At 35.8% G+C, this 19817-nt stretch overlaps 2 protein-coding genes across 26 annotated transcripts in view; one reads left to right on the plus strand and one right to left on the minus strand.

Moving 5' to 3' along the window:
• PKD2L2 (polycystin 2 like 2, transient receptor potential cation channel) overlaps positions 1–2808 on the plus strand; it is a 34179-nt gene extending 31371 nt beyond the window's left edge. For 3 of the 10 annotated variants that reach the window (XR_005366719.1, XM_038552266.1, XM_038552269.1), the window contains one exon: positions 2514–2652. Coding sequence is in view for 4 of the 10 variants with exons in the window: in XM_038552265.1 (XP_038408193.1) it covers positions 2514–2658 (145 nt within the window). In the remaining 6 variants the exon portion in view is untranslated. Of the gene's footprint in view, positions 1–671; positions 790–2513 lie in introns of those variants that run through there. The other 7 variants (XM_038552265.1, XM_038552270.1, XM_038552268.1 and 4 more) reach the window with 4 other exon arrangements.
• The window catches only part of FAM13B (family with sequence similarity 13 member B), an 86537-nt gene continuing 67611 nt past the window's right edge, over positions 892–19817 (minus strand). For 10 of the 16 annotated variants that reach the window (XM_038552250.1, XM_038552252.1, XM_038552251.1 and 7 more), the window contains 11 exons: positions 19234–19299; positions 17638–17848; positions 16402–16531; positions 15726–15807; positions 13326–13555; positions 11301–11384; positions 10975–11070; positions 6951–7034; positions 6698–6861; positions 4975–5076; positions 892–3253 (listed from right to left, as the gene is read on the minus strand). In XM_038552250.1, coding sequence (XP_038408178.1) covers positions 3130–3253; positions 4975–5076; positions 6698–6861; positions 6951–7034; positions 10975–11070; positions 11301–11384; positions 13326–13555; positions 15726–15807; positions 16402–16531; positions 17638–17848; positions 19234–19299 — 1373 coding nt within the window. In that variant the 3' untranslated portion in view covers positions 892–3129. The remainder of the gene's footprint in view (positions 3254–4974; positions 5077–6697; positions 6862–6950; positions 7035–10974; positions 11071–11300; positions 11385–13325; positions 13556–15725; positions 15808–16401; positions 16532–17637; positions 17849–19233; positions 19300–19817) is intronic. The other 6 variants (XM_038552264.1, XM_038552255.1, XM_038552262.1 and 3 more) reach the window with 3 other exon arrangements.

Consider the following 19817-nt stretch of genomic DNA (forward strand, 5'->3'; position numbering starts at 1 on the left):
ATACGTTGTAACTTCTTCTAGGATAAATTAATAAATCCTTAGGATTCTGGAAAACCATTATATAATATGGACCCCAAATAAAATAATCTCATCTCCATTCTTCCCAATTTGAGGTCACCTAGAAAAAGTTAAAATGTAGAAGAACAAACTTCCCAATTTCCTACAGAAATTTCACTAATACTGGAATACACACTGGAAATTCATCTAGAAAGCTTCTAAAGTAACACATTTAAGGTTTCCTAAAAGTGTTTCTTCAACTACTCTAAAAGCAAAATATACTTTAAAAAACAAAGAACTAGGTAGGAGTATCAGGGCTAAGAGAAGTCAACTTAATGTAGGAGAAGTATGAATAAGGGCACCCTGCTTGGGTGGTTGGAAAAATGTGTGAAGTAACTCTTCTAATTTCTTTAGTAGGTTCCTTCCATAAGCCCCCTTAAAAGAGCCATATGTTCTCTTGGCCCAAACAACAACATGAGACCATAACACTCAACTTCTACGTTGGTGCTCAATCAATTTTAAATCTATCCACCTCAGTCAGGGCAACCTTTTCTCTTAGAAATAGTACCTCAAGTTTGCTTATTAGGATAGTTCAAAAAAAAAAAAAAAAAAAAAAAAGGATAGTTCACTTGCAGTAAGAAGTGCTGACGGTTCTCTCTGCATCTTCCCCCTAGATTTCCACAAAGCTATCAACAAACAGCGTGGCCTTTCCTTGTCTTACCAATCCTCAGAGCTGCTGCCAGCCAAGAGACTTAGTCACACTCTTGTCCCCCAACATGGTCCCTGGTTGAGGTAACTCAAACAAAGCCTAAGAACATTAAGGGAAGGAAACACTTAAGGTCTCCATTTTCTTTAACTTCTAATGAAAACAAAACAAAAAACATTTACAATGACTTAGAACACTCAAGTTCTTTTATTACAAAAGTCTATACAATGAAGTGCCAGACACAGCAATGCAATTATATTGGTGGCCATATATATCTATATATTATTTGTATATAGATATACAGCTTCTACTTGTACCAAATAAAACTATCACAACTGCCTAATTCTACCACCTACTGCTCCACTATGACACACAATACTGTCACGCAGCAGGTACGTGCCACCATGCCACTTTTGACTATTCTACTCGCAGCCAAACATTAACAGTGAATAACCAATACCATGAAGCAGCTGTTAATTCTAAAATGAAACCAATCAGGCCACTGACTTATAAAAATATGGTACTCATATAGATTTAGCATTATAAAGAAGGAATATATTATTTAAAACATTTAAATAGTGCATATGGACATTTTTGCATGTGGTATATAAAACATTCATATAAAACAATATACAGTGCACATTAAATCAGATGTTTGGATATACTCCTGTCTGGAGACTGAAAGAAATTAAATGTACACTGCATGCTGGATTCAAATCAAAGTGATAATTTCTTTTGGCATTTTCAATTCATTTTTCTAGGTATACATTATGAATAATCTAGCTGTTATCAAAAGGAAATCACACGGAAAGGGCTGGATTTAGTGCTTTATTCCCGAACTACATGTTCACCACGAATGAACATTCCTTCCCCCCCAAAAAAGGCATTGCACACACAAGTGAAATGTGAAATACTAGAAACACTACTTATTCTCGAGCTACTTCATGTGCTTACTATGTAATAGTGCCAGAAGTATGAGGTTCATGCTTCCCTCACTTGATTAAAGTATGTTGCAGAAGTCCCATTTTTATATGGAACTGTTAGTATTCTCTAGTTAAGAAAACCATGCATGAGTCAATGCATGCAAAACATGGGCACAAAGTGAGACACTCATCAATCCAAAAAAGCACCAGGAAAAAAATTAACACTTAGATTAAGCCTAACCAGAATACACTGTTATGAACTATATTCTTAGCCCAAATAAAGTCACCGATCTGTGAAAATGATTAGCAGAATACCAGAAGAGTACCTGAAGAAAAGCCATGCAAAGCTAAAGAAAAAAAGATAAGCTTAGAGTATATGACAAGGGGCATACCACTACGCATCTCTGAACACCACTACACAACTGCTTTAAACAGCATGTGACTGAGCAAAGTGTTCCTGTTAAGAGGATGTTTTATGGATTTTGCTGATTAAAAGAGGAAAAAAAAAATGATGCAACCCCCTGAAGGTACATGTAAAAATGCAGTGGTATAGCCCTTGTTAAGAAAAGATTTAATTCAGGCATAATGATTCTTTTTGCCAACTTAGACCCATCTGACTGAACACACAAAGCTGAGCACCATCAGTGTTCCTACAGACACATGGCTATTTTCTCACATTTTCTGGAGGTGGATGGGGGAAAAAATACAGGATCTGATTCAGACAAAGCACATCATCACCAGCTAATAAACAGTAACTGAGGAAACAGTAACTTATGTCCCATAGGCAGCATGTGATATGATTCAGTTCTGTGTTGATGTGTGGTGTGTGTTTTCACTATACTAAAACAAGGTCACTTTTTGGTCTACCCTCTGTTATCTTCATCCAGGAGCTGTGTGACCAGTGAATTGGAAAATTTTGCTAACATACGACCTGTGAGAAAGTGTCACTTTGGAAATCAAACAGAAATGTGTTCCACAGTAGGACTTGAAATTTCAGTTGATTTTGGTTTTCTAAGAAAACATAGGACATAGTTGCATTTGTGCACATTTATATGCTTTTCTTTCAAATTTTCAGTCATTCTGTAAGAAAAAGGCAACCGAAGAATTCAATGTGAAGATGTTCCTCTGAATTTCCTTCAGTAATTAAAAAAATAATAAAAATAAAGTTGATGATAACAAAAAGCTTGTATCTCCAAAGTTCTTGAAGTTGAAAGAATAAAGTACTAGTCTTTTGCTAACAGGATGTATCTGTAGTACAAAACAATGAAGAAAACTGGATGTTTGCTAAAGGTGTGGAGAGGACAGTCTGTGGTTAATATGGAACACCACGCTCCCTAAAGAGGGTCTACTTACCCTCCCATTTTTCTCTAGTGGCACCACAACCAAGTACAAAATGATACTCCCGGAGTGCCTGACAAAATGAACTCAAGTACCAGCCAAGTACACACGATGATAGCTTCAGGGAATACAACTGATTTTTATGATGTTTTCAAAGAGCATACTTTATATGGATTTTGAAGAATCTTGTTTGCTGATAAGAACTTCAAGAAGCCTAAGTTTGGCTTTAATTTTCTTGTACTCCCTATACTCTTCAAGCACTGGAACACGATCCTCTTTCTGGGCATTCCTAGGGAAGAAAATAAAATCTGTAATATTCTAGAGATCATCTGAAAAATAAAGTTCCAGAAGCTGTCCTAATATGAGACACAATGTTATCAAATATAAACTCCAGTAAAAAATTCCTCTGCAAGAAAAAAGATTACTGGACTAATTCCCCCCATCTCCAAGAAACATTCCTAAAAAACTTCTATTTCTGACGAATTTCTCTGCTGACAGATTAAATAATGCTATATTTTTATCAATGATCATTGCAAAGAACTAGGAAGTAATTAAATATCTTATTAAGATATGCACTGCTAAGCTCAGTCAGGTCTATGAGTGTATGTCAAGCGCCAGAGGTTACAGTCATTTCATACATTTACCAAACTGTGGCTTCAATGAAGTGACATGTAAAACATCTTACCCACAGAAAAAAGTAGTTTCCTCACTTTGTATTAATGACCCAATGCATTTCAGTTTAATCTCTAGGTAAAGCATCAAACCATCCTGAGTATAATTATAAGCAAAGTTTTCTTCCATTCAGACAAAAAAAATAAGAAGATACTTGAAAAATGCATTCTTACACTGAGGGTTTTGTTTGTTTGTTTGTTTGTTTTTTTAAGATTTTATTTATTTATTTGAGAGCAAGAGAGAGAGACATGAGCAGGCGGGAAGAGTAGGGAGAGGGTGAAGCAGACTTCTCGCTGAGCAGGGAGCCTGATGTGAGGCTCGATCCCAAGACCCTGGGATCATGACCTGAGCTAAAGGCTGGCACTTAACCAACTGTACCACCCAGGCACCCACACTGAGATTTTTTTTTTTAAACCATTTTTGCCAACTACACAGAAGTTTCAAAGTAAACACATTTTGGAATTTGTAATGTAGCTACTGGCTTGGTAAGACCGCCCAGTTACAAACATGGAAAAACTTTTCTGAGGCCTGAGATAACACTCATTTCTGGCCACCATCTGATTTAGAATGTACTTTCCTTAAAAAAAAAAAAAAAAAAAAAAAAAGGAATATTTTTCTTACTTTTCAAAGAGTTCCACTGGGTCAGCTGTGCCCAATTAGATAAAAGCACATGCCATATTGTATTCTAGAAGCCACACTGCTGACTGGCACCCTGTTACATATCTTAGAAATGGGGAACCTGGAATGGCCCAATAGGTAGCCTAACCAGCGATGGTCTTAGTATAAGATCCACACTAGGTGACAATACCAATCATGTTAAGGGACCTTTCCTAAAAAGGAAAAATAGGGGCACCTGGGTGGCTCAGTCAGTTGAGTGTCTGACTCTTCATTTTGGCTCATGTTGTGATTCTCAGGGTTCTGAGAATGCTCATCTGGGAGTCTGCTTGCGATTCTCTCTCCCTCCCTTCTCTCCCCTCCCTCTCTCTAAAATAAATAAATAAATCTTTAAAAAGAAGGAAAAACAAAAATAAAAGGAAAACATCTTATTTCACAAACATTTCCAAAAGGGTGAGAATGTAGAATTCAAAAACACAACATAACTGCCACTCAACCAAGCCTAGAACAACTCTGAAATACTGTATCAGATGTTTACTCTGATTTTTTCTTGCAGTTAATAGCAGGCCTTCAAAGTAAGAAGGTATGTTTTATACTTTTATTTTCAATGGTAACATCCTTACATGCACCATTTATTTCTATTCCTATACATTCTTTTAATTTAGCATATAGGCACTTATAAGTTTAAGGAGAAAGGACTCAGTTTTGTGATGTTCAACAAACCTTCCATTCTGTTGATAAAATGCTTCTTCAAATTCCCGTAATGTTTTACGTAGTTTCTTTTTTTCAGCTCTGGCTTTCCAAAGTTGTTCCAGTAATTCAGGCCTAAAATTTTAATAGGAAGAAAACATTACTAAAAGAGCACTATGGTTCTTAGCAGAGGTCCAAACCCTGGCTGCAAACTAGTCAGCTGGGGAGCATTTAGAGTATCACCCATGCCTAAGCTACAGCCCAGACCAACTAAAAGGGAATAGCTCCAAGTAGGGTTCTGCATCAGTATTTAAAGAAAAATTAAAGTGAAACCAAGGCTCCTATGGAAAATAATATGGACGTTGCTCAAAAAATTGAAAACAGAAGTACCATATGATCCAGTAATTCCACTACTATTTACCCAAAGAAAACACAAACATTAATTCAAAAAGGTATCTGTACCCCTATGTTTATTAGGTCATTATTTAAATAGCAAAGATATGGAAGTAATCCAAATGTCCATCAACAGATGAATGGATAGGGACGCCTGCGTGGCTCAATGGTTTAGCGCCTGCCTTCCACCCAGGGCATGATCCTGGAGTCCAGGATTGAGTCCCACATCGGGCTCCCTACATGGAGCCTGCTTCTCCCTCTGCCTGTGTCTCTGTATCTCTCTGTGTGTGTCTCTCATGAATAAACAAATGAAATCTTAAAAAAAAAATAGATGAATAAAGAAGGTATGGTATGCGTGCATGTGCACACAAACACACACACATACCACTCACACTATGGAATATTACTTGGCCATAACAAAAGAATGAAATCCTGCCATTTGCAACAACATGGATGAACCTAGAGGGTATAATGCTAAATGAATTAAGTCATAGAAAGAAAAACAAATACCCTATGATTTCATTTATATGTGGAATCCAAAAAATAAAACAACCATATAACAACAGTATCACTAATATCGAGAACAAACTAGGTAGCTGTGAGGGAGAGAGCTGGGTGGGGAGCTAAGTAAAAAGGTAAAGGAGATTAGGAGGCACAAACTTCCAGTTATAAAATAACAGGTCACAGAAACAAAAAGTACAGCACCAGGATGTAGTCAATAATACTGTAGTAACATTGTATGGTGACTACACTTATTGTGGTGAGCACTGAGTAATATATAAAATTGCTGAATCACACACTGTATATCTGAAACTAATATAACATTTTATGCTAATTATACTTTAATATAAAAAAGGCGAAGCAAGGGTTGAAAATCACCATCACACACCGTTAACAGGGAAAGAGGCTGGCAGAGAACAAACCTAACTTTCAGCTAGTTTCAGCACTGTGTTATGAAACAAATGTAGGATTTTAGTTTAATTTTTAAAACACACTAATGTTTGATAAAGAAAATGTGAATGACAACATGTATTTGTAAATCACACCCTTTAAGAAGGGTGTATCTCTCTCTCTCTTTTTTTTTAATATTTTATTTAGTTATTCATGAGAGACACAGGCAGAGGGAGAAGCAGGCTCCATGCAGGGAGCCTGATATGGGACTCGATCCCAGGACCCCAGGATCACGCCTTGGACCAAATGCAGAGGTTCAACTGCTGAGCCCCCAAGGTGCCCCAAGAAGGGTGTATCTCTTGAGCATTACATTAATTCCCTCCAAGTGCCTGATTATATAACACTGAATTTCTTGCCATGTAAATTTCATTATACAAATAGATTAAAAAAAATCACAAACCAGCACACATACATAGAAGCTGCTCGAGTACTTGACAATCGGAGATCCAGAGCCAGTTTTTCTGGATTTTCTTCAACATCAGATTCAGAGTTTTCCAATGAAGATTGTGCCTGTACAGCAGTTTTCAAGATATCAGTTAGCTCAGAGGACAGGGTAACACCATCTTCTTCTTCTTCCTAAAAAGATATCAAACAAATCATCAAACAGGCCACGACTCTCAACTTTTTAAGGAAGATACGAGAGAAAGATTTCTCTTAAGGATTACCTTGATTTCTTCAAAAAAATGGGCAGTTTCTCCTTCTATGATTGGTTGTAGCATCTGACCCCTTCGCTTAGTAGATGGAGATCCCTGTAACATTAAACATGGTTTATACTTTAAATATCTAAATCAGGGATGCCTGGGTGGCTCAGCGGTTTTTGCGCCTGCCTTCGGCACAGGGCATAATACTGGAAGTCCCGGGATCGAGTCCCACATCAGGCGCTCTGCATGGAGTCTGCTTCTCCCTCTGCCTCTGCCTCTCTCTCTGTCTCTCATGAATAAATAAAATCTTTAAATAATAATAAATATCTAAATCATTCAAAGAAAGCTTCATTCACTACGGAACAGATACTAAACTTTATTTTCAAAATCTTAATCATACAATTTAAAATTTTTCAGCAATTCCTTACTAAATTCATTTTTGCTTATGTTTAATTGTTGTGTACCCACACAAATGCTAATTGATCATTTATGTCTGGATAATCTAAAATGGCTCATTCAATAAGTAAAAAATAAAGTATTACATGTAATTTTATTCAGAGCATTTTCCTTTTTAACAAGAGCTGTCAACTTTTTTGGTCTAGGACACCTTTTAAACTCCTTTTTAAAAAGTAACAGCTTCAGGGAGCCCCAGTGGCTCAGTGGTTTAGTGCTACCTTCAGCCGGAGGTGTGATCCTGGAGACCCAGGATAGAGTCCCACGTCAGGCTCCGCCCATGGAGCCTGCTTCTCCCTCTGCCTGTGTCTCTGCCTCTCTCTCCTTCTGTGTCTCTCATAAATAAATAAAATCTTAAAAAAAAAAAAAAGTAACAGCTTCATTGAGATATAATCCACATAACATAAAATTCACTCCTTTAAAGTGTACAATTTAGTGGTTTTTAGTATATTCAAAGTTGTGCTACTACCACCTCTAATTCTAGAATAGCTCAACACCCCCAAATGAAACTCTGTACTTATTTAGCTATTAACTAATTTGCCCTCTCTCCCTACCTACCCTACTTTCTCTCTATGGGCTGGCCTATTCTAGGTTGAATTTCACATAAATAAACCCTACAATATGTGGTCTTTTGTATTTCATTTCTCTCACTTGGCATGTTTTTAAGGTTTACTCATATTGTAGCATAGATCAGTACTTTCATTCCTTTTTCATGGCTAATATTCCATTATATGGATATACCACATTTTGTTTATCCATCAGCTGCTGCACATTTGGATTTCTTCTACATTTTAACCATTATAAATGATGCTATGAACATTTGTGTACAAGTTTTTGTGTAGACGTGTTTTCAATTCTTTCAGGCATATACCTAGGAGAACTGCTAAGTCAGATGGTAACCCTATGTTTAACCCTTTGAGGTACTGACAAACTATTTATCAAAGTGGCTGTACCATTTTCCATTCATCAGCAGTGTGTCATGTAAGCATTCCAATTTCTCCACATCCTGTCAAACTGTTGTCTTTTCGCATTAAAGCTATACTAGTGGGTATAAAGTGGCATCTGAATGTGGTTTTTATCTGCATTTCCTAGTAACTAATGATGTTGATCATCTTTTCACATGCTTAATGGCAATTTACTTATCTTCTCTAGAGAAATGTCTATTCAAGTCCTTTACCCAATTTTTTTAAAGATATATTTAAAAAAAATTAAAATCAAATGAGAGAGCTTGAGTGAGCAAGTGGTGGGAGGGGCAGAGGGAGAGAGAATCCTGAAGCAGAATCCCTGCTAGGCAGAGCCTGAAATGGGGCTTGACTCCAGGACCCTGAGATCATGGCCTGAGCTGAAATCAGTAGCTGCTTAAAAGACTGAGCCACCCAAGGTGCCCCTCCCCAATTTTTAATTGATTTATTCATCTTTTTATTACAGAACTATAAGAATTCTTTATATAGTCTAGATACCAATCCCTTATCAGATACATGATTTGCACACATTTTCTCCCATTCTGGGGGTTGTCTTTTCACTTTCTAAAATGTACTTTGAGGGATACCTGGGTGGCTCAGTGCTTGAGCATCTGCCTTTGGCTCAGGTCGTGATCCAGGGGTCCTGGAATAGAGTCCCACATGGGGCTCCACGTGGGGCATCCCAAGGGGAACCTGCTTCTCCCTCTGCCTGTGTCTCTACCTCTCTGTGTCTCTCAAGAATAAATAAATAGGGCAGCCCGAGTGGCTCAGCGGTTTAGCACCGCCTTCGGCCCAGGGCCTGATCCTGGAGACCCGGAATCAGTCCCACATCAGGATCCCTGCATGGAGCCTGCTTCTCTTTCTGCCTGTGTCTCTGCCTCTCTCTCTCTCTCTCTGTCTCTCATGAATAAATAATAATAATAATAATAACAATAATAATAATAATAATAATAAACAAAATCTTTAAAAATAAATACATAAATAAAATGTCCTTTGGGACACCTGCGTGGCTCAGCGGTTGAGCACCTGCCTTCAGCCCAGGGTGTGATCCTGGAGACCTGGGATCGAGTCCCACAACAGGCTCCCTGCATGGAGGCTGATTCTCTCTCTGCCTGTGTCTCAGCCTCTCTCATGAATAAGTAATTAAAAAAAATGTTCTTGATGCGCAAAACTTTTTAATTTTAATGAGGTCCTATTTATTTAATTAATTTAATTAATTAAATAAATTAAATAAATTAAAGGTCCTATTTATTTAATGAGGTCAGTGTTTTTAGTGTCATATCCAAGAAAACACTGCCTAATTCAAGGTCACAAAGATTTATTCTTCTATTTCCTATGAGTTTTAGTTCTTACATTTAAGTCAATGAACCATTCTGAGTTAAACTGTGTCATATAAGGATCTACATTTATCTTTTTTTGCATATGAATGCCCAATTGTCCCAGTACCATTTGTTGATAAACTGTTCTTTCCTATGCAACTGTCTTGGCTTAACTTTTATACTTCAAATTTCTCTGTATGATAGTCATATTTAGGAGTCCATAAGATCTAGCAATACTTGCTATTCCTTCAGTTTAAAAACAAACTTGTGGAGTTCTAAAATGGTTTTCATAAAGAAATTCAAAGGCTAATTGAATTTGAATTATGAATATGTCAATGATACACAAAAAAGCTTTGTAATCAAGGGTCAAAACTGTATGAAACTGTCTTATGTGCAAAGAACATAACCTATACAGGATTTCTTGTTCAAAATAATTGATTATATATAGTGTTGGGATGACCAACTCAAAAACAGCCATTTAAAAAGAATCTGTTTCTGAGGGTTAAAAAATGCTCAGAAGGCCAACATGAACCTTCTAATAATGAGTAGTCAGGTAGTCAAAGCCTGAAAGAAATGCCCATGCAAGTGACTATCGATTTAAAAATGACCTTGCATGCCTAAGCAAACCATATCTCCACTGAATTAATTCCTACAAGATGATTCAGAATGGGCTACATGCTGTTTTCTATTTAAGCCTAAGAGAAATCTAGAGCCATACTATCTATTGGTTAATTTGGAGACAGCACTTAATCTGCACATAAGTATTTGAGTTTTACTTTTTCTCTAAAAATATACACAATTGTAAATACGCATTAATACTTTTTCATTTAAAAAGATGAACTTAAAAAAAATAAAAATAAAAATAAAAAAAAAATAAAAAATAAAAAGATGAACTTGAAAAAAAAGGAATTTATTAGACTGTGTAATTAAGTCAATATCATCATAAGAGCCATCACAAAACTGGTATGTTTTCAAACACAATAATTTAATTTGAAAGAAACTAGGCCAGGGTCTGAAATATGTTTTGTTTTGTTTTCTTTTTTTAATTTCACAAGGTAGATGACCCTGGCACATCACTTCTTGCCCCAGTTTCATCATCTGTAAAATGATGCCATCATCTGCTACTTGTTGTGACTTGTCAGGATTTAATGACATCTTCATTTAGTGTCATACATAAAATGCTTTTACATGAGCCTGAGAGATGGTAGGTAGGCACTGATTATTAATTGCTTATTCTTTTAAAAGTAGTAACCTAACCTTACATAGTAGGTCTTGATAAAATGAACTAGATAAATCTTTGTGTGTTTTACTCACAAGGACAGGAGTGATGCTAGCTCTTGTCAGCATCTGTTTTACAAGTCTGTATCTCTCATAAAGAGGTTTCACAATGTGCCTTTCTTCCCTGGTCACCTAAAGTAAGAAAAATGGAAATTACCTAGTCATAAGAAATTCTAAATGTCCAAAACATTAAGCAATATGACTTTCTACCAACTTTTAAGAAGTTATTTTAAATAAGTAGACAATCTTATAAATGCAGAAAACTAGTCTCTATAAACTAGCTCAAGATGTGGGCCACAAAAGAAATTCATGCTCTTTTTTAAGGTAGAAAATGAAATTTCTTTAGCAAAAGAGACATTTACCGGCCTTCCATGCTGACTTTCATAGTAAAGAAGACTTTTTTGGAGAGAAGTTTTCTCTTCTATCAAATGATCTTTTGTCATTTTCTAGAATTTAAAAGAAAAAAAGAAAAACACTCATTGGCACCATCATTATTTTCCTCAATATCACAATGTAAATAATTAGGGTGAAAAGGGCAGCCCATCACCACTCCAGCCTACACTAATAAGGATACAGCCTTTCCTTACAAATTTGCAGACAACAGTTTTCAGTCGCCTGTAGAATCTGGTCTTCAAGTAAGTAGATATCCACTCTTGGTGAGCTTGGATAAGTTACTGAAATGCTTTTTGTCCAATATTCTAATCTATAAAATGGGGATACTTCACCCTACCTATCAGGGCTCTAATGAGAACTAAATGAGCTGATATGTTAAAAGGCATTTATAATTTATAACAGTGCCTACCTACCACACAAGAAATACACACAAATGCCTACTGTTTAATTTTACAGTCTTTTATTGGCATTATTACTCTAATTGTTTTTTTTCTAATTTTGTATAAACACACAAAACATACATATACCAACAGCACAGATCTTGTAATTCAGTATTTCTACTAAACTATTAAGTAAATCTGGCAGCAGTGTAAGTGGAAAAGATCCTGAAAAAGTACACTGCCAGTTTATGACCTAAACTTCTAATCTATGAGCTCAGCTTCCTTTCCTATGACACTTTCTTTACATTGCAATACTCATCTCCTATCTTTTAGTACTCTAAATTACAGAGGAGGAAGGGTATCCCAAATTTATTTGTCCGCAGAACCTTCCCAATTTGTTCCAATGGACCACCTTTAACATTCCATAAAATACCCTTTTGAATCTAGACATAAACTCTCTACTTATTCTCAGGATTAGATAATACTATCTTATTTCTCATCAGAGTGGAATAGAGGTTAAAAAAAGAAAAAAATAAATTTTCCTCTAACAAATATAAATTTAGATTATGTATAGTATATTCCTCTAACAAATATAAATTTAGATTATGTACATCCAGTAGAGGATAGCTGGGGTAAACTGCAAAACACTGACTTCAACCTCAAGCATGCACCTTAAATCTAGGACAATAAATGTGAATAAAGCTAATCCAATCAAAATCATTTCTAGGAAAAGGGGTGGAAGGAAGGGAAAGAAGGTTGGCTGATTCAACCCAAAATTAAAAAACAAAAAAAGCTAAGGGAAGGGAGTGATTAAAATTTCTAATCCAGCCCTGATCAAGGGAGATAAAACACTCCAATATTTAAACCATGAAAGAGGTGTACTCTGTTGTTTAGATAGGAATGAGCCATAGGGCTCATTACTGCCAAGACAAAAGTTTACATGAGGCCATCTCTGTATTCTTGCAGCAAACCTCATCTGATAAATAATTTGGGTTTCCAAGTGCTTTGACCAGGACTGCCCTAGGCTTGGGCTTTGAGGAATGGTTCTTCAAAAAAATTCATTTATTCAATCCTCATAACAACCATATTGTCTTAGTATTTTAACAGACATCCATATCTGTCATAGGACAGTTGAAGGGACTCAAGGGCAGAACCCAAATAAAATAATGAGTCAGGGCCTGGCAAAAGCTAAGAGCTCAATACATGTAACTATTAAGATACAAGGCCCAAGATTCAAGCTCAGTTATGTTTAAGCTTTATACACACTCATCTTGCCTATTGTTTCTAATATATATGAACAGATCACGACCTTTTTCTTAAGATTTTATTTTTAAGTAACCTCTCAATGCAGGGCTTGAACTCACAACCTTGAGATCAAGAGCCGTATGCTCTACCTACTGAGCCAACCAGGTGCCCTTTAGTTTTACTATTATGATTGTGTCCCAGAATGACTGGGCATTTCTGGTGTTCAGATAAAAACATGTTGTTTATCTATAAACCTGGGGAGCAGACTCAGGCCAGTAAGACTACCTACACATCTCCATGACACTGGGTAATTTTTTTGTTTTAGGGACTCTAAAGGCTAGTATGGGCAAAATCATAGCTCAAGATTACTTTGATATCTTCTGGAAGACACCGCTCAACACGTTTTTCTTTCAGTCTTTTCAGAATAAGTTCAAGTGTTGCTTCCTTAGATGGCTTCTTCTCCTTCGGAATGACCCTGGATTCATCCTCATTCTCTTCATCTTCATGGTCTAGAGAAGAGCCAAAGCTTTTCGGAAGAGTGTTACTACGTGGGCGTGTCTGAGGTACAAATTCTCCATCAGAGCTTTTGTGTTTTGCATCTATATTTCAGAACCAAGAGGACAGATAGATCAGTAATGATTTTGCTAAAGATCCAAGGGTTAAAAAAAAAAATCCAAGGGTAATAAGCAAGATATGTAACAGGATAGTGGACATTAACAGCACACAGGCTCAGATATTTCAAGGTTATATGAAATACTGAAATCTATATGTGGCAAGCTATACCATTCGTTCTTTCAATGACAATTCATAGAAAGCCTACCATAAAGTAAGATTCTCTGATAAGCACTGGTAATACAGGAGTAAACAGAGACATGACCCCTGTTCTTTTGGAGCATATATTCAAGAAAGTAAAAATAAAAACCAAGTAACCAGATTCATAAAATAATTTCAGAGAATGCTAAGTGCTATAAAGGAGAGAAGACACAATGGCATCACAGTGCTAAAAGGAATGTGCTTTGGGAAGAGCAATTATATTTAATGGACTGAAACAGGACTTTTTGAGATGGTAACACCCTAAGTGAACATGGAAGCAGCAGCAGCTAACCCAGCCTAGAAGATTTAGGGAAAGAGATCTTTTCCAGTTGAGGCAATAGCCAATGCACAGGCACTGAAACATGGCATGTTTAAGGAACAGGAAATGAGAGTGGAATGTGATAAAATGGCTAAGGACACAGTAGGCAAGGAAATGAGGTAGCTAAGGATCCATATAATCTCAGATCTACATGATCACTATTTCTCTCCATTATAAGGAGTTTAAGTTAAAAGGGAAGCTTACTGAGGGGTCTAAAGATAGTTAACAAAGTTTTTTATTCTGGCTGCTATGCAGAGAATGAACTTTGAGACAATAAAAGTGGAAGAAAACTGGAAAATTAGTTAAGAGACTAATGCTTGTCAATTTAATATAACCATTAGTAACACATTTAAGGTAATGATTTTGACTGATGGTTGGAAACTGGCATTTTATAAGAAACTGCTTCATAGAATTGTAGGGGAAAGTCTAAAGAGGTAAGGAAGCTTATTTTAACCACAGGGATGTTAACTCAATGACAACAGGGATACCGTCTTATTCACTGCCAAAGGCCCAGATGTCTACAAGTACTTGGTACTTAATGACAGTAAAAATTTTATTGAATAAACTCAAATGAATACACCAAAATGTGATGCTACAAATTATAAACCCATAGTAGGTGCAGATAATTTTTAAGTATTAACAATTACTAAAAAACATGCTGATTAAACACGCACAAAGTAAATATAAATTAGCAATTGCTGTGCTAGGCCAACACCCATAACACAGAACTAGTTTTTATTTAAAGACTTATAATTTTTGGTCTCTGTAGTATAAACAGTTGATTGTGATAGTGTTAAATACCCATCAAAAAATTTTTTTAACATTTTATTTATTTGAAAAGGAGAGAGAGTGAAAGACTCATAGTACAAGAGCAGGGGGAGGGAGAAGCAGACTCCCCACTGAGCAGGGAGCCCAACTCAAGGCTTGATCCCAGGACTCTCTGATGACAAGCCAAAGGCAGACAGACGCTCAACTGAATGAGCCACCCAGGCATTCCCCCATCAAAAATTCTTAATTCTTAATGAAATATCTACCAAAAATCAAAACCGTTTAATATGAACTATATTTCAGATAAACCTTATTATATCACCTATAAATATATAATCTAGGGCACCTTTCAAAAGACTATTACTAACAGAAACACCAGAACGACATATAGGAAAAAAAAAAAAAAAAAAAAAGACATACAGAAGAATATAGTAGTATAACTTTGACCATACCTAATAAAAGAACAGGGCCACCTGGGCGGCTCAGATGCCCTTGAGCATCTGCCTTCGGCCTACATCATGATCCTGGGGTCCTGGGATTGAGTCCCACATCAGGCTCCTGCAAGAAGCCTTCTCCCTCAGCCTATGTCTCTGCCTCTCTCTCAGTGTCTCTCATGATTAAATAAATAAAATCTTAAAAAAAAAAAAAACTAATAAAAAAAAGGAAACTTTTTTTTTGCCAAACAGCATCTCAAATTTAAATTATCAAAAATTATAACCATAATTGTCGTAGAATTTAATTCTCATTAATTCATGTCATAGAATTATTAATTCATATAATTCTCATGCAATTATGAGAATACTGTAATAATGAGAATTAAAAATACATTTAAAGCACATATAATATTATAAAAATGATATATTTCCTACCTTTAATTTGCTTCCGCAGTTTGGTAAGCTCTGTCATCCATTTTAATACCTTTGGATTGGCTGCAATATCACTGTAGGAGGGCTAAAAAATTAAGGAACACTGACACCTCTGTGGTAAGAGATAATCATTAAATTTTTTTTTTTTTGTTATTTGTTTTGGTTTTGAGGTTTTTTTTTTTTAATAATTATTAATGTATGCCTAAATAATACTTCACAGTTCCCACAGCAGAGATTTCACTCCATCCTTGTTTCATCTTATTTTATTTGTATACAGATGGTATATAAAGTAAAGCTCTCTCAGAGCAGAGTCTAGCCACTGACAAAAGCCAGATTTGAATATGAGTCTTCTGACTCCAAGTACAGGATTCTTTCCACTTCACATGTTCTAATTATTAAATCTCTCTCCCTCTCCCACTCCCCTTGCTATTTGTGGTCAATGTAAAGTATTTCCTTTAAAAATTATACAAGCTTTTTTGCCAAATGAAATATAAAGATGCAATGATAAGAATAGTGGTGTGGAATTAGAGTGCTAAGGATCTGTATGATCTCAGATCTACATGATCACTATTTCTCTGCACATCTCAACTTCATTATATAAGGAAAGAGATGGACTAATGCTCTCTAAGGAACCTCCTCCAATAGATCTACCAAATCCTGAACAATGTTACACACTTACCTTGCTATTTCTTTCCCTTTCAAACTGTTCCTCAAATTGTCTAATTTTTTTCTGAAATTTCTTCACTAATTGATATGGTGTTCTGTCTTCTCTTTTTTCATCTTTTGAACTGAAAGACGATCTCCGAATCCTGAATTAAAATTAAAACAAAAGGCAAACACTGTGTTAAAATTTCGAGTTATTACAGATGGTAGGGCATGATCTATCATGGGGTTCATTTCAATGTACAAAACTATCAAATTACTATGATGTACACCTGAAAACAACAGAATTTTTAATTTAATTTTTATATTTATTTTTAAGCAATCTCTATACTCATAGTGGGGCTTGAACCTACAACCTTGAGATCAAGAGTTGCCCACTCTACCAACTGAGCCAGAATGGCACCCTGAAATAAAAGAATAGTGTATGTTAGTTATATGTCAAAAAAAGGAAGAAGAAGAAGAAGAAGAAGAAGAAGAAGAAGAAGAAGAAGAAGAGGAGGAGGAGGAGGAGGAGGAGGAGGAGGAGGAGGAGGAGGAGGAGGAGGAGGAGGAGGAGGAGGAGGAGGAGGAGGAGGAGGAGGGAGGAGGAGGGAGGGAGGAGGAGGGAGGAGGAGAAAGGAAGAAGAAGAAGCAGCAGCAGCTGCTGCTGCTGCTACCCAGTCAAAAAATTTTTTTCCAAGTTATATCTCTTATCACTCTGATATAACATAACGCCGTTGCCAAGAAGCAAATCTTTAAAGTAAAAAATTAAGTACCTAACATTAAAGGACAGGTAGTAGTTAAAAAACAAACACTTTACACTATAGTTTTTAGAAACCACACCATTAGCTAACATCAGTACTGTTAAAAACAATTTGTAATCACTCAAAAGTTGTTTGGACAAAAGCAGAAAAGAAACAAATGCCTAGCAGCTCAGAATTCTTTTTGTCTTCAAACTGCAAAGGAAAGGTTTTGACATTTAGAATCAATTTTAAGTTTTAATAATAAAAATGCTAGAGATTGGTGGGCTCCACCTGCCTCCCTTCCAGAGTTCCATATTTCAGTCATAGGTGAATAAATGAATATGTATACTGTGAGAAAATGTCTATTAGAAAGCAAACCCCTACATCTCAATGCAGAATTAGAGGAGTCCCCTCCAAAAACTTACAAAAATATTTTTCATGATACAGGGGGGAAAGTCTGGATTAAATCTTTCAAAGGATTTAATGACATAATAAGAATTGCCTCTCGTAAATATGTAAGAACAATGTACCTAGTAAAAGAAAGTGCCTTCGATGAGGAATCCAATGTTTCTGGATCATGTAGGAAACGCTGACTTTGCCCAAAATCTAAACTACGGTGTGATAATACTGGAGGACAGTCCTCTTCCAAGGGGTGATGATTCATTCTTCCAGCTTGTGGAGAAAGCTGAGCTTCTCCAGACTCAGAGTCTTCCTGCCAAGACTTAAAAGCAGGAAATGGCTCTGTAAAACAAACACAAAGAATAGTACCCATGGGTTTCTTGGTTCCACATGAGAAAAGAAGTCACACAATTATCAGCTGTATTTTCTTTAAACCATATTATATAGTGGTTTATATAATATTTATTATATGCTTTAAAAAAACAAAGGATTTAGGACTTTCATAAAGCTACTGTCGTTTATAATTTTCTATGCTTCTTTTTTTTTTAGCTTAGAGTTCTATTTTTCATATAAGGAGTTATACTTAAATTTCTAAAGCCAGTCACAAAGCAAGAAAGGACACTGTCAAGCTCTTTAAAGTTATATTAGTTATATTATTTTTCAAGTGCTGTTTTATAGAGTAAACACGCAACAGTCCTCAATAGTTGCCAGGTGAATAAACTATCACTCATTGTCAAGTGACTGTTTTAAAAGTGGAAAGAAGCTATTCCCCATTCTATTCACAACACTCACTAAATGAAGCTCTCTGACCCCAAAAGAATTCTTAACATTTCCAAATGAGCAGCTAACTCACCTGACAGCACTTGGCCTCTAACATTAAATGTGGTTATTTTTTATTACAGAATTTCTGTTTAATATATATCTTAACAATTAAACATTCAACAGTATTATCAAGACAAAATTTAACAGCATTAGTCTTTCAGCACATTTATCTTACTGGAGTTATCCTGTATGTTTGCAAATGAAACCACACCGATATATTTGATGTCTGTGCACAGATGAGGTTTGATTACATACAAAACACATACAGATAAACATACAATCCACAAATATACTCCAAGAACAAAAATACAAGTATCACTGGAATCCAGAAGGGGGAAAATTTTTCCATCTACATATTAACTTTATTTATAACTACAATTTAAAACTTTGATATATGGCTATTAGCAATAGTAAAAGTGAGTTTTTAAGTATTTTTGGATGCAAAGATGGCTTGACAGTGTCAAAAAACAAGACTGATGTTTTTTCTTCACACAATAGCTAAGGATCGCTACTTTAGTAATTTAGTTTTAATTTATATATTAGCAACTAAAAGCATTACATAATTTTTCCAGGGTAATAAGAACATAATTTAGTTTTTAAAGCCCAGATCAATCTGATAACTAAAAATTGGGTAAAAGCGTGCAATCCCACAATAAACCCAGCAATAAAGTGATTTTCAAAGCAACCCTTGTACCTGCTTCCCAGCAAATAACTTGTAATAAACATTTTATGAGAAATCACCTGTTTTAAGAGGGAAGTAACAAAAATGAATTTTTCTGGGTATCATTTTTAACCCAGAACAGTTTTCCTAATATATGTGGACAGCAGGAGAAGGGCTCATAAAAAGGCAAACAAAGTGAACCATAAAAAGGCAAAAAAACTAAACTATGGTGAACCATACTTACCCTCCCCATCTCTCTGCAGATGCATTGTTTTGAAATCAATGAGGGGAAAAGTGATAGGGCATGACGCTAATAAAATGGAAAAAATGGCAAAAAATACTAAAGTGAACACACAGCACAGTCAGAACAAACCATACACATAACTAACACAAAGCCAAAGATACCAAAAACATTTCCCTAAAACCAGTTAGGCATTCTGCTCAAAAACTTTATTCAAAGAAATTACTACTAACCAAACTTTAAAAACAAACACAAACATACATTTCCATTTCAGCAAGCAAGGCAAAAAAATCAAAGTAGTGCTGTTTTATTAAAACTCAAACATAAAACTGAAGAAATGGAAACTCTTTAACACCAAGTACTGTTTGAAGCTTTTTAGTTTAATCGATTTGACAGAAAAATATCTCCCTTAGTTTGCTCTTTGAAAAGACACCACTTGTATTTCATTCAAGAGTTTTAGCAGGAGAGAATCTGAAGGAAAGATATTGCCCACTTCCATTAAAAGCCAAAACCTTTTGATTGGCTGCTACAAATTCAAACCGGTGGGTAGACGTGCACTACCTGCTTGCCAACTGCATTCTGTTGAC

The sequence above is a fragment of the Canis lupus genome, chromosome 11 (genome assembly GCF_011100685.1).
Source record: "Canis lupus familiaris isolate Mischka breed German Shepherd chromosome 11, alternate assembly UU_Cfam_GSD_1.0, whole genome shotgun sequence".
Lineage (NCBI taxonomy): Eukaryota > Metazoa > Chordata > Mammalia > Carnivora > Canidae > Canis > Canis lupus.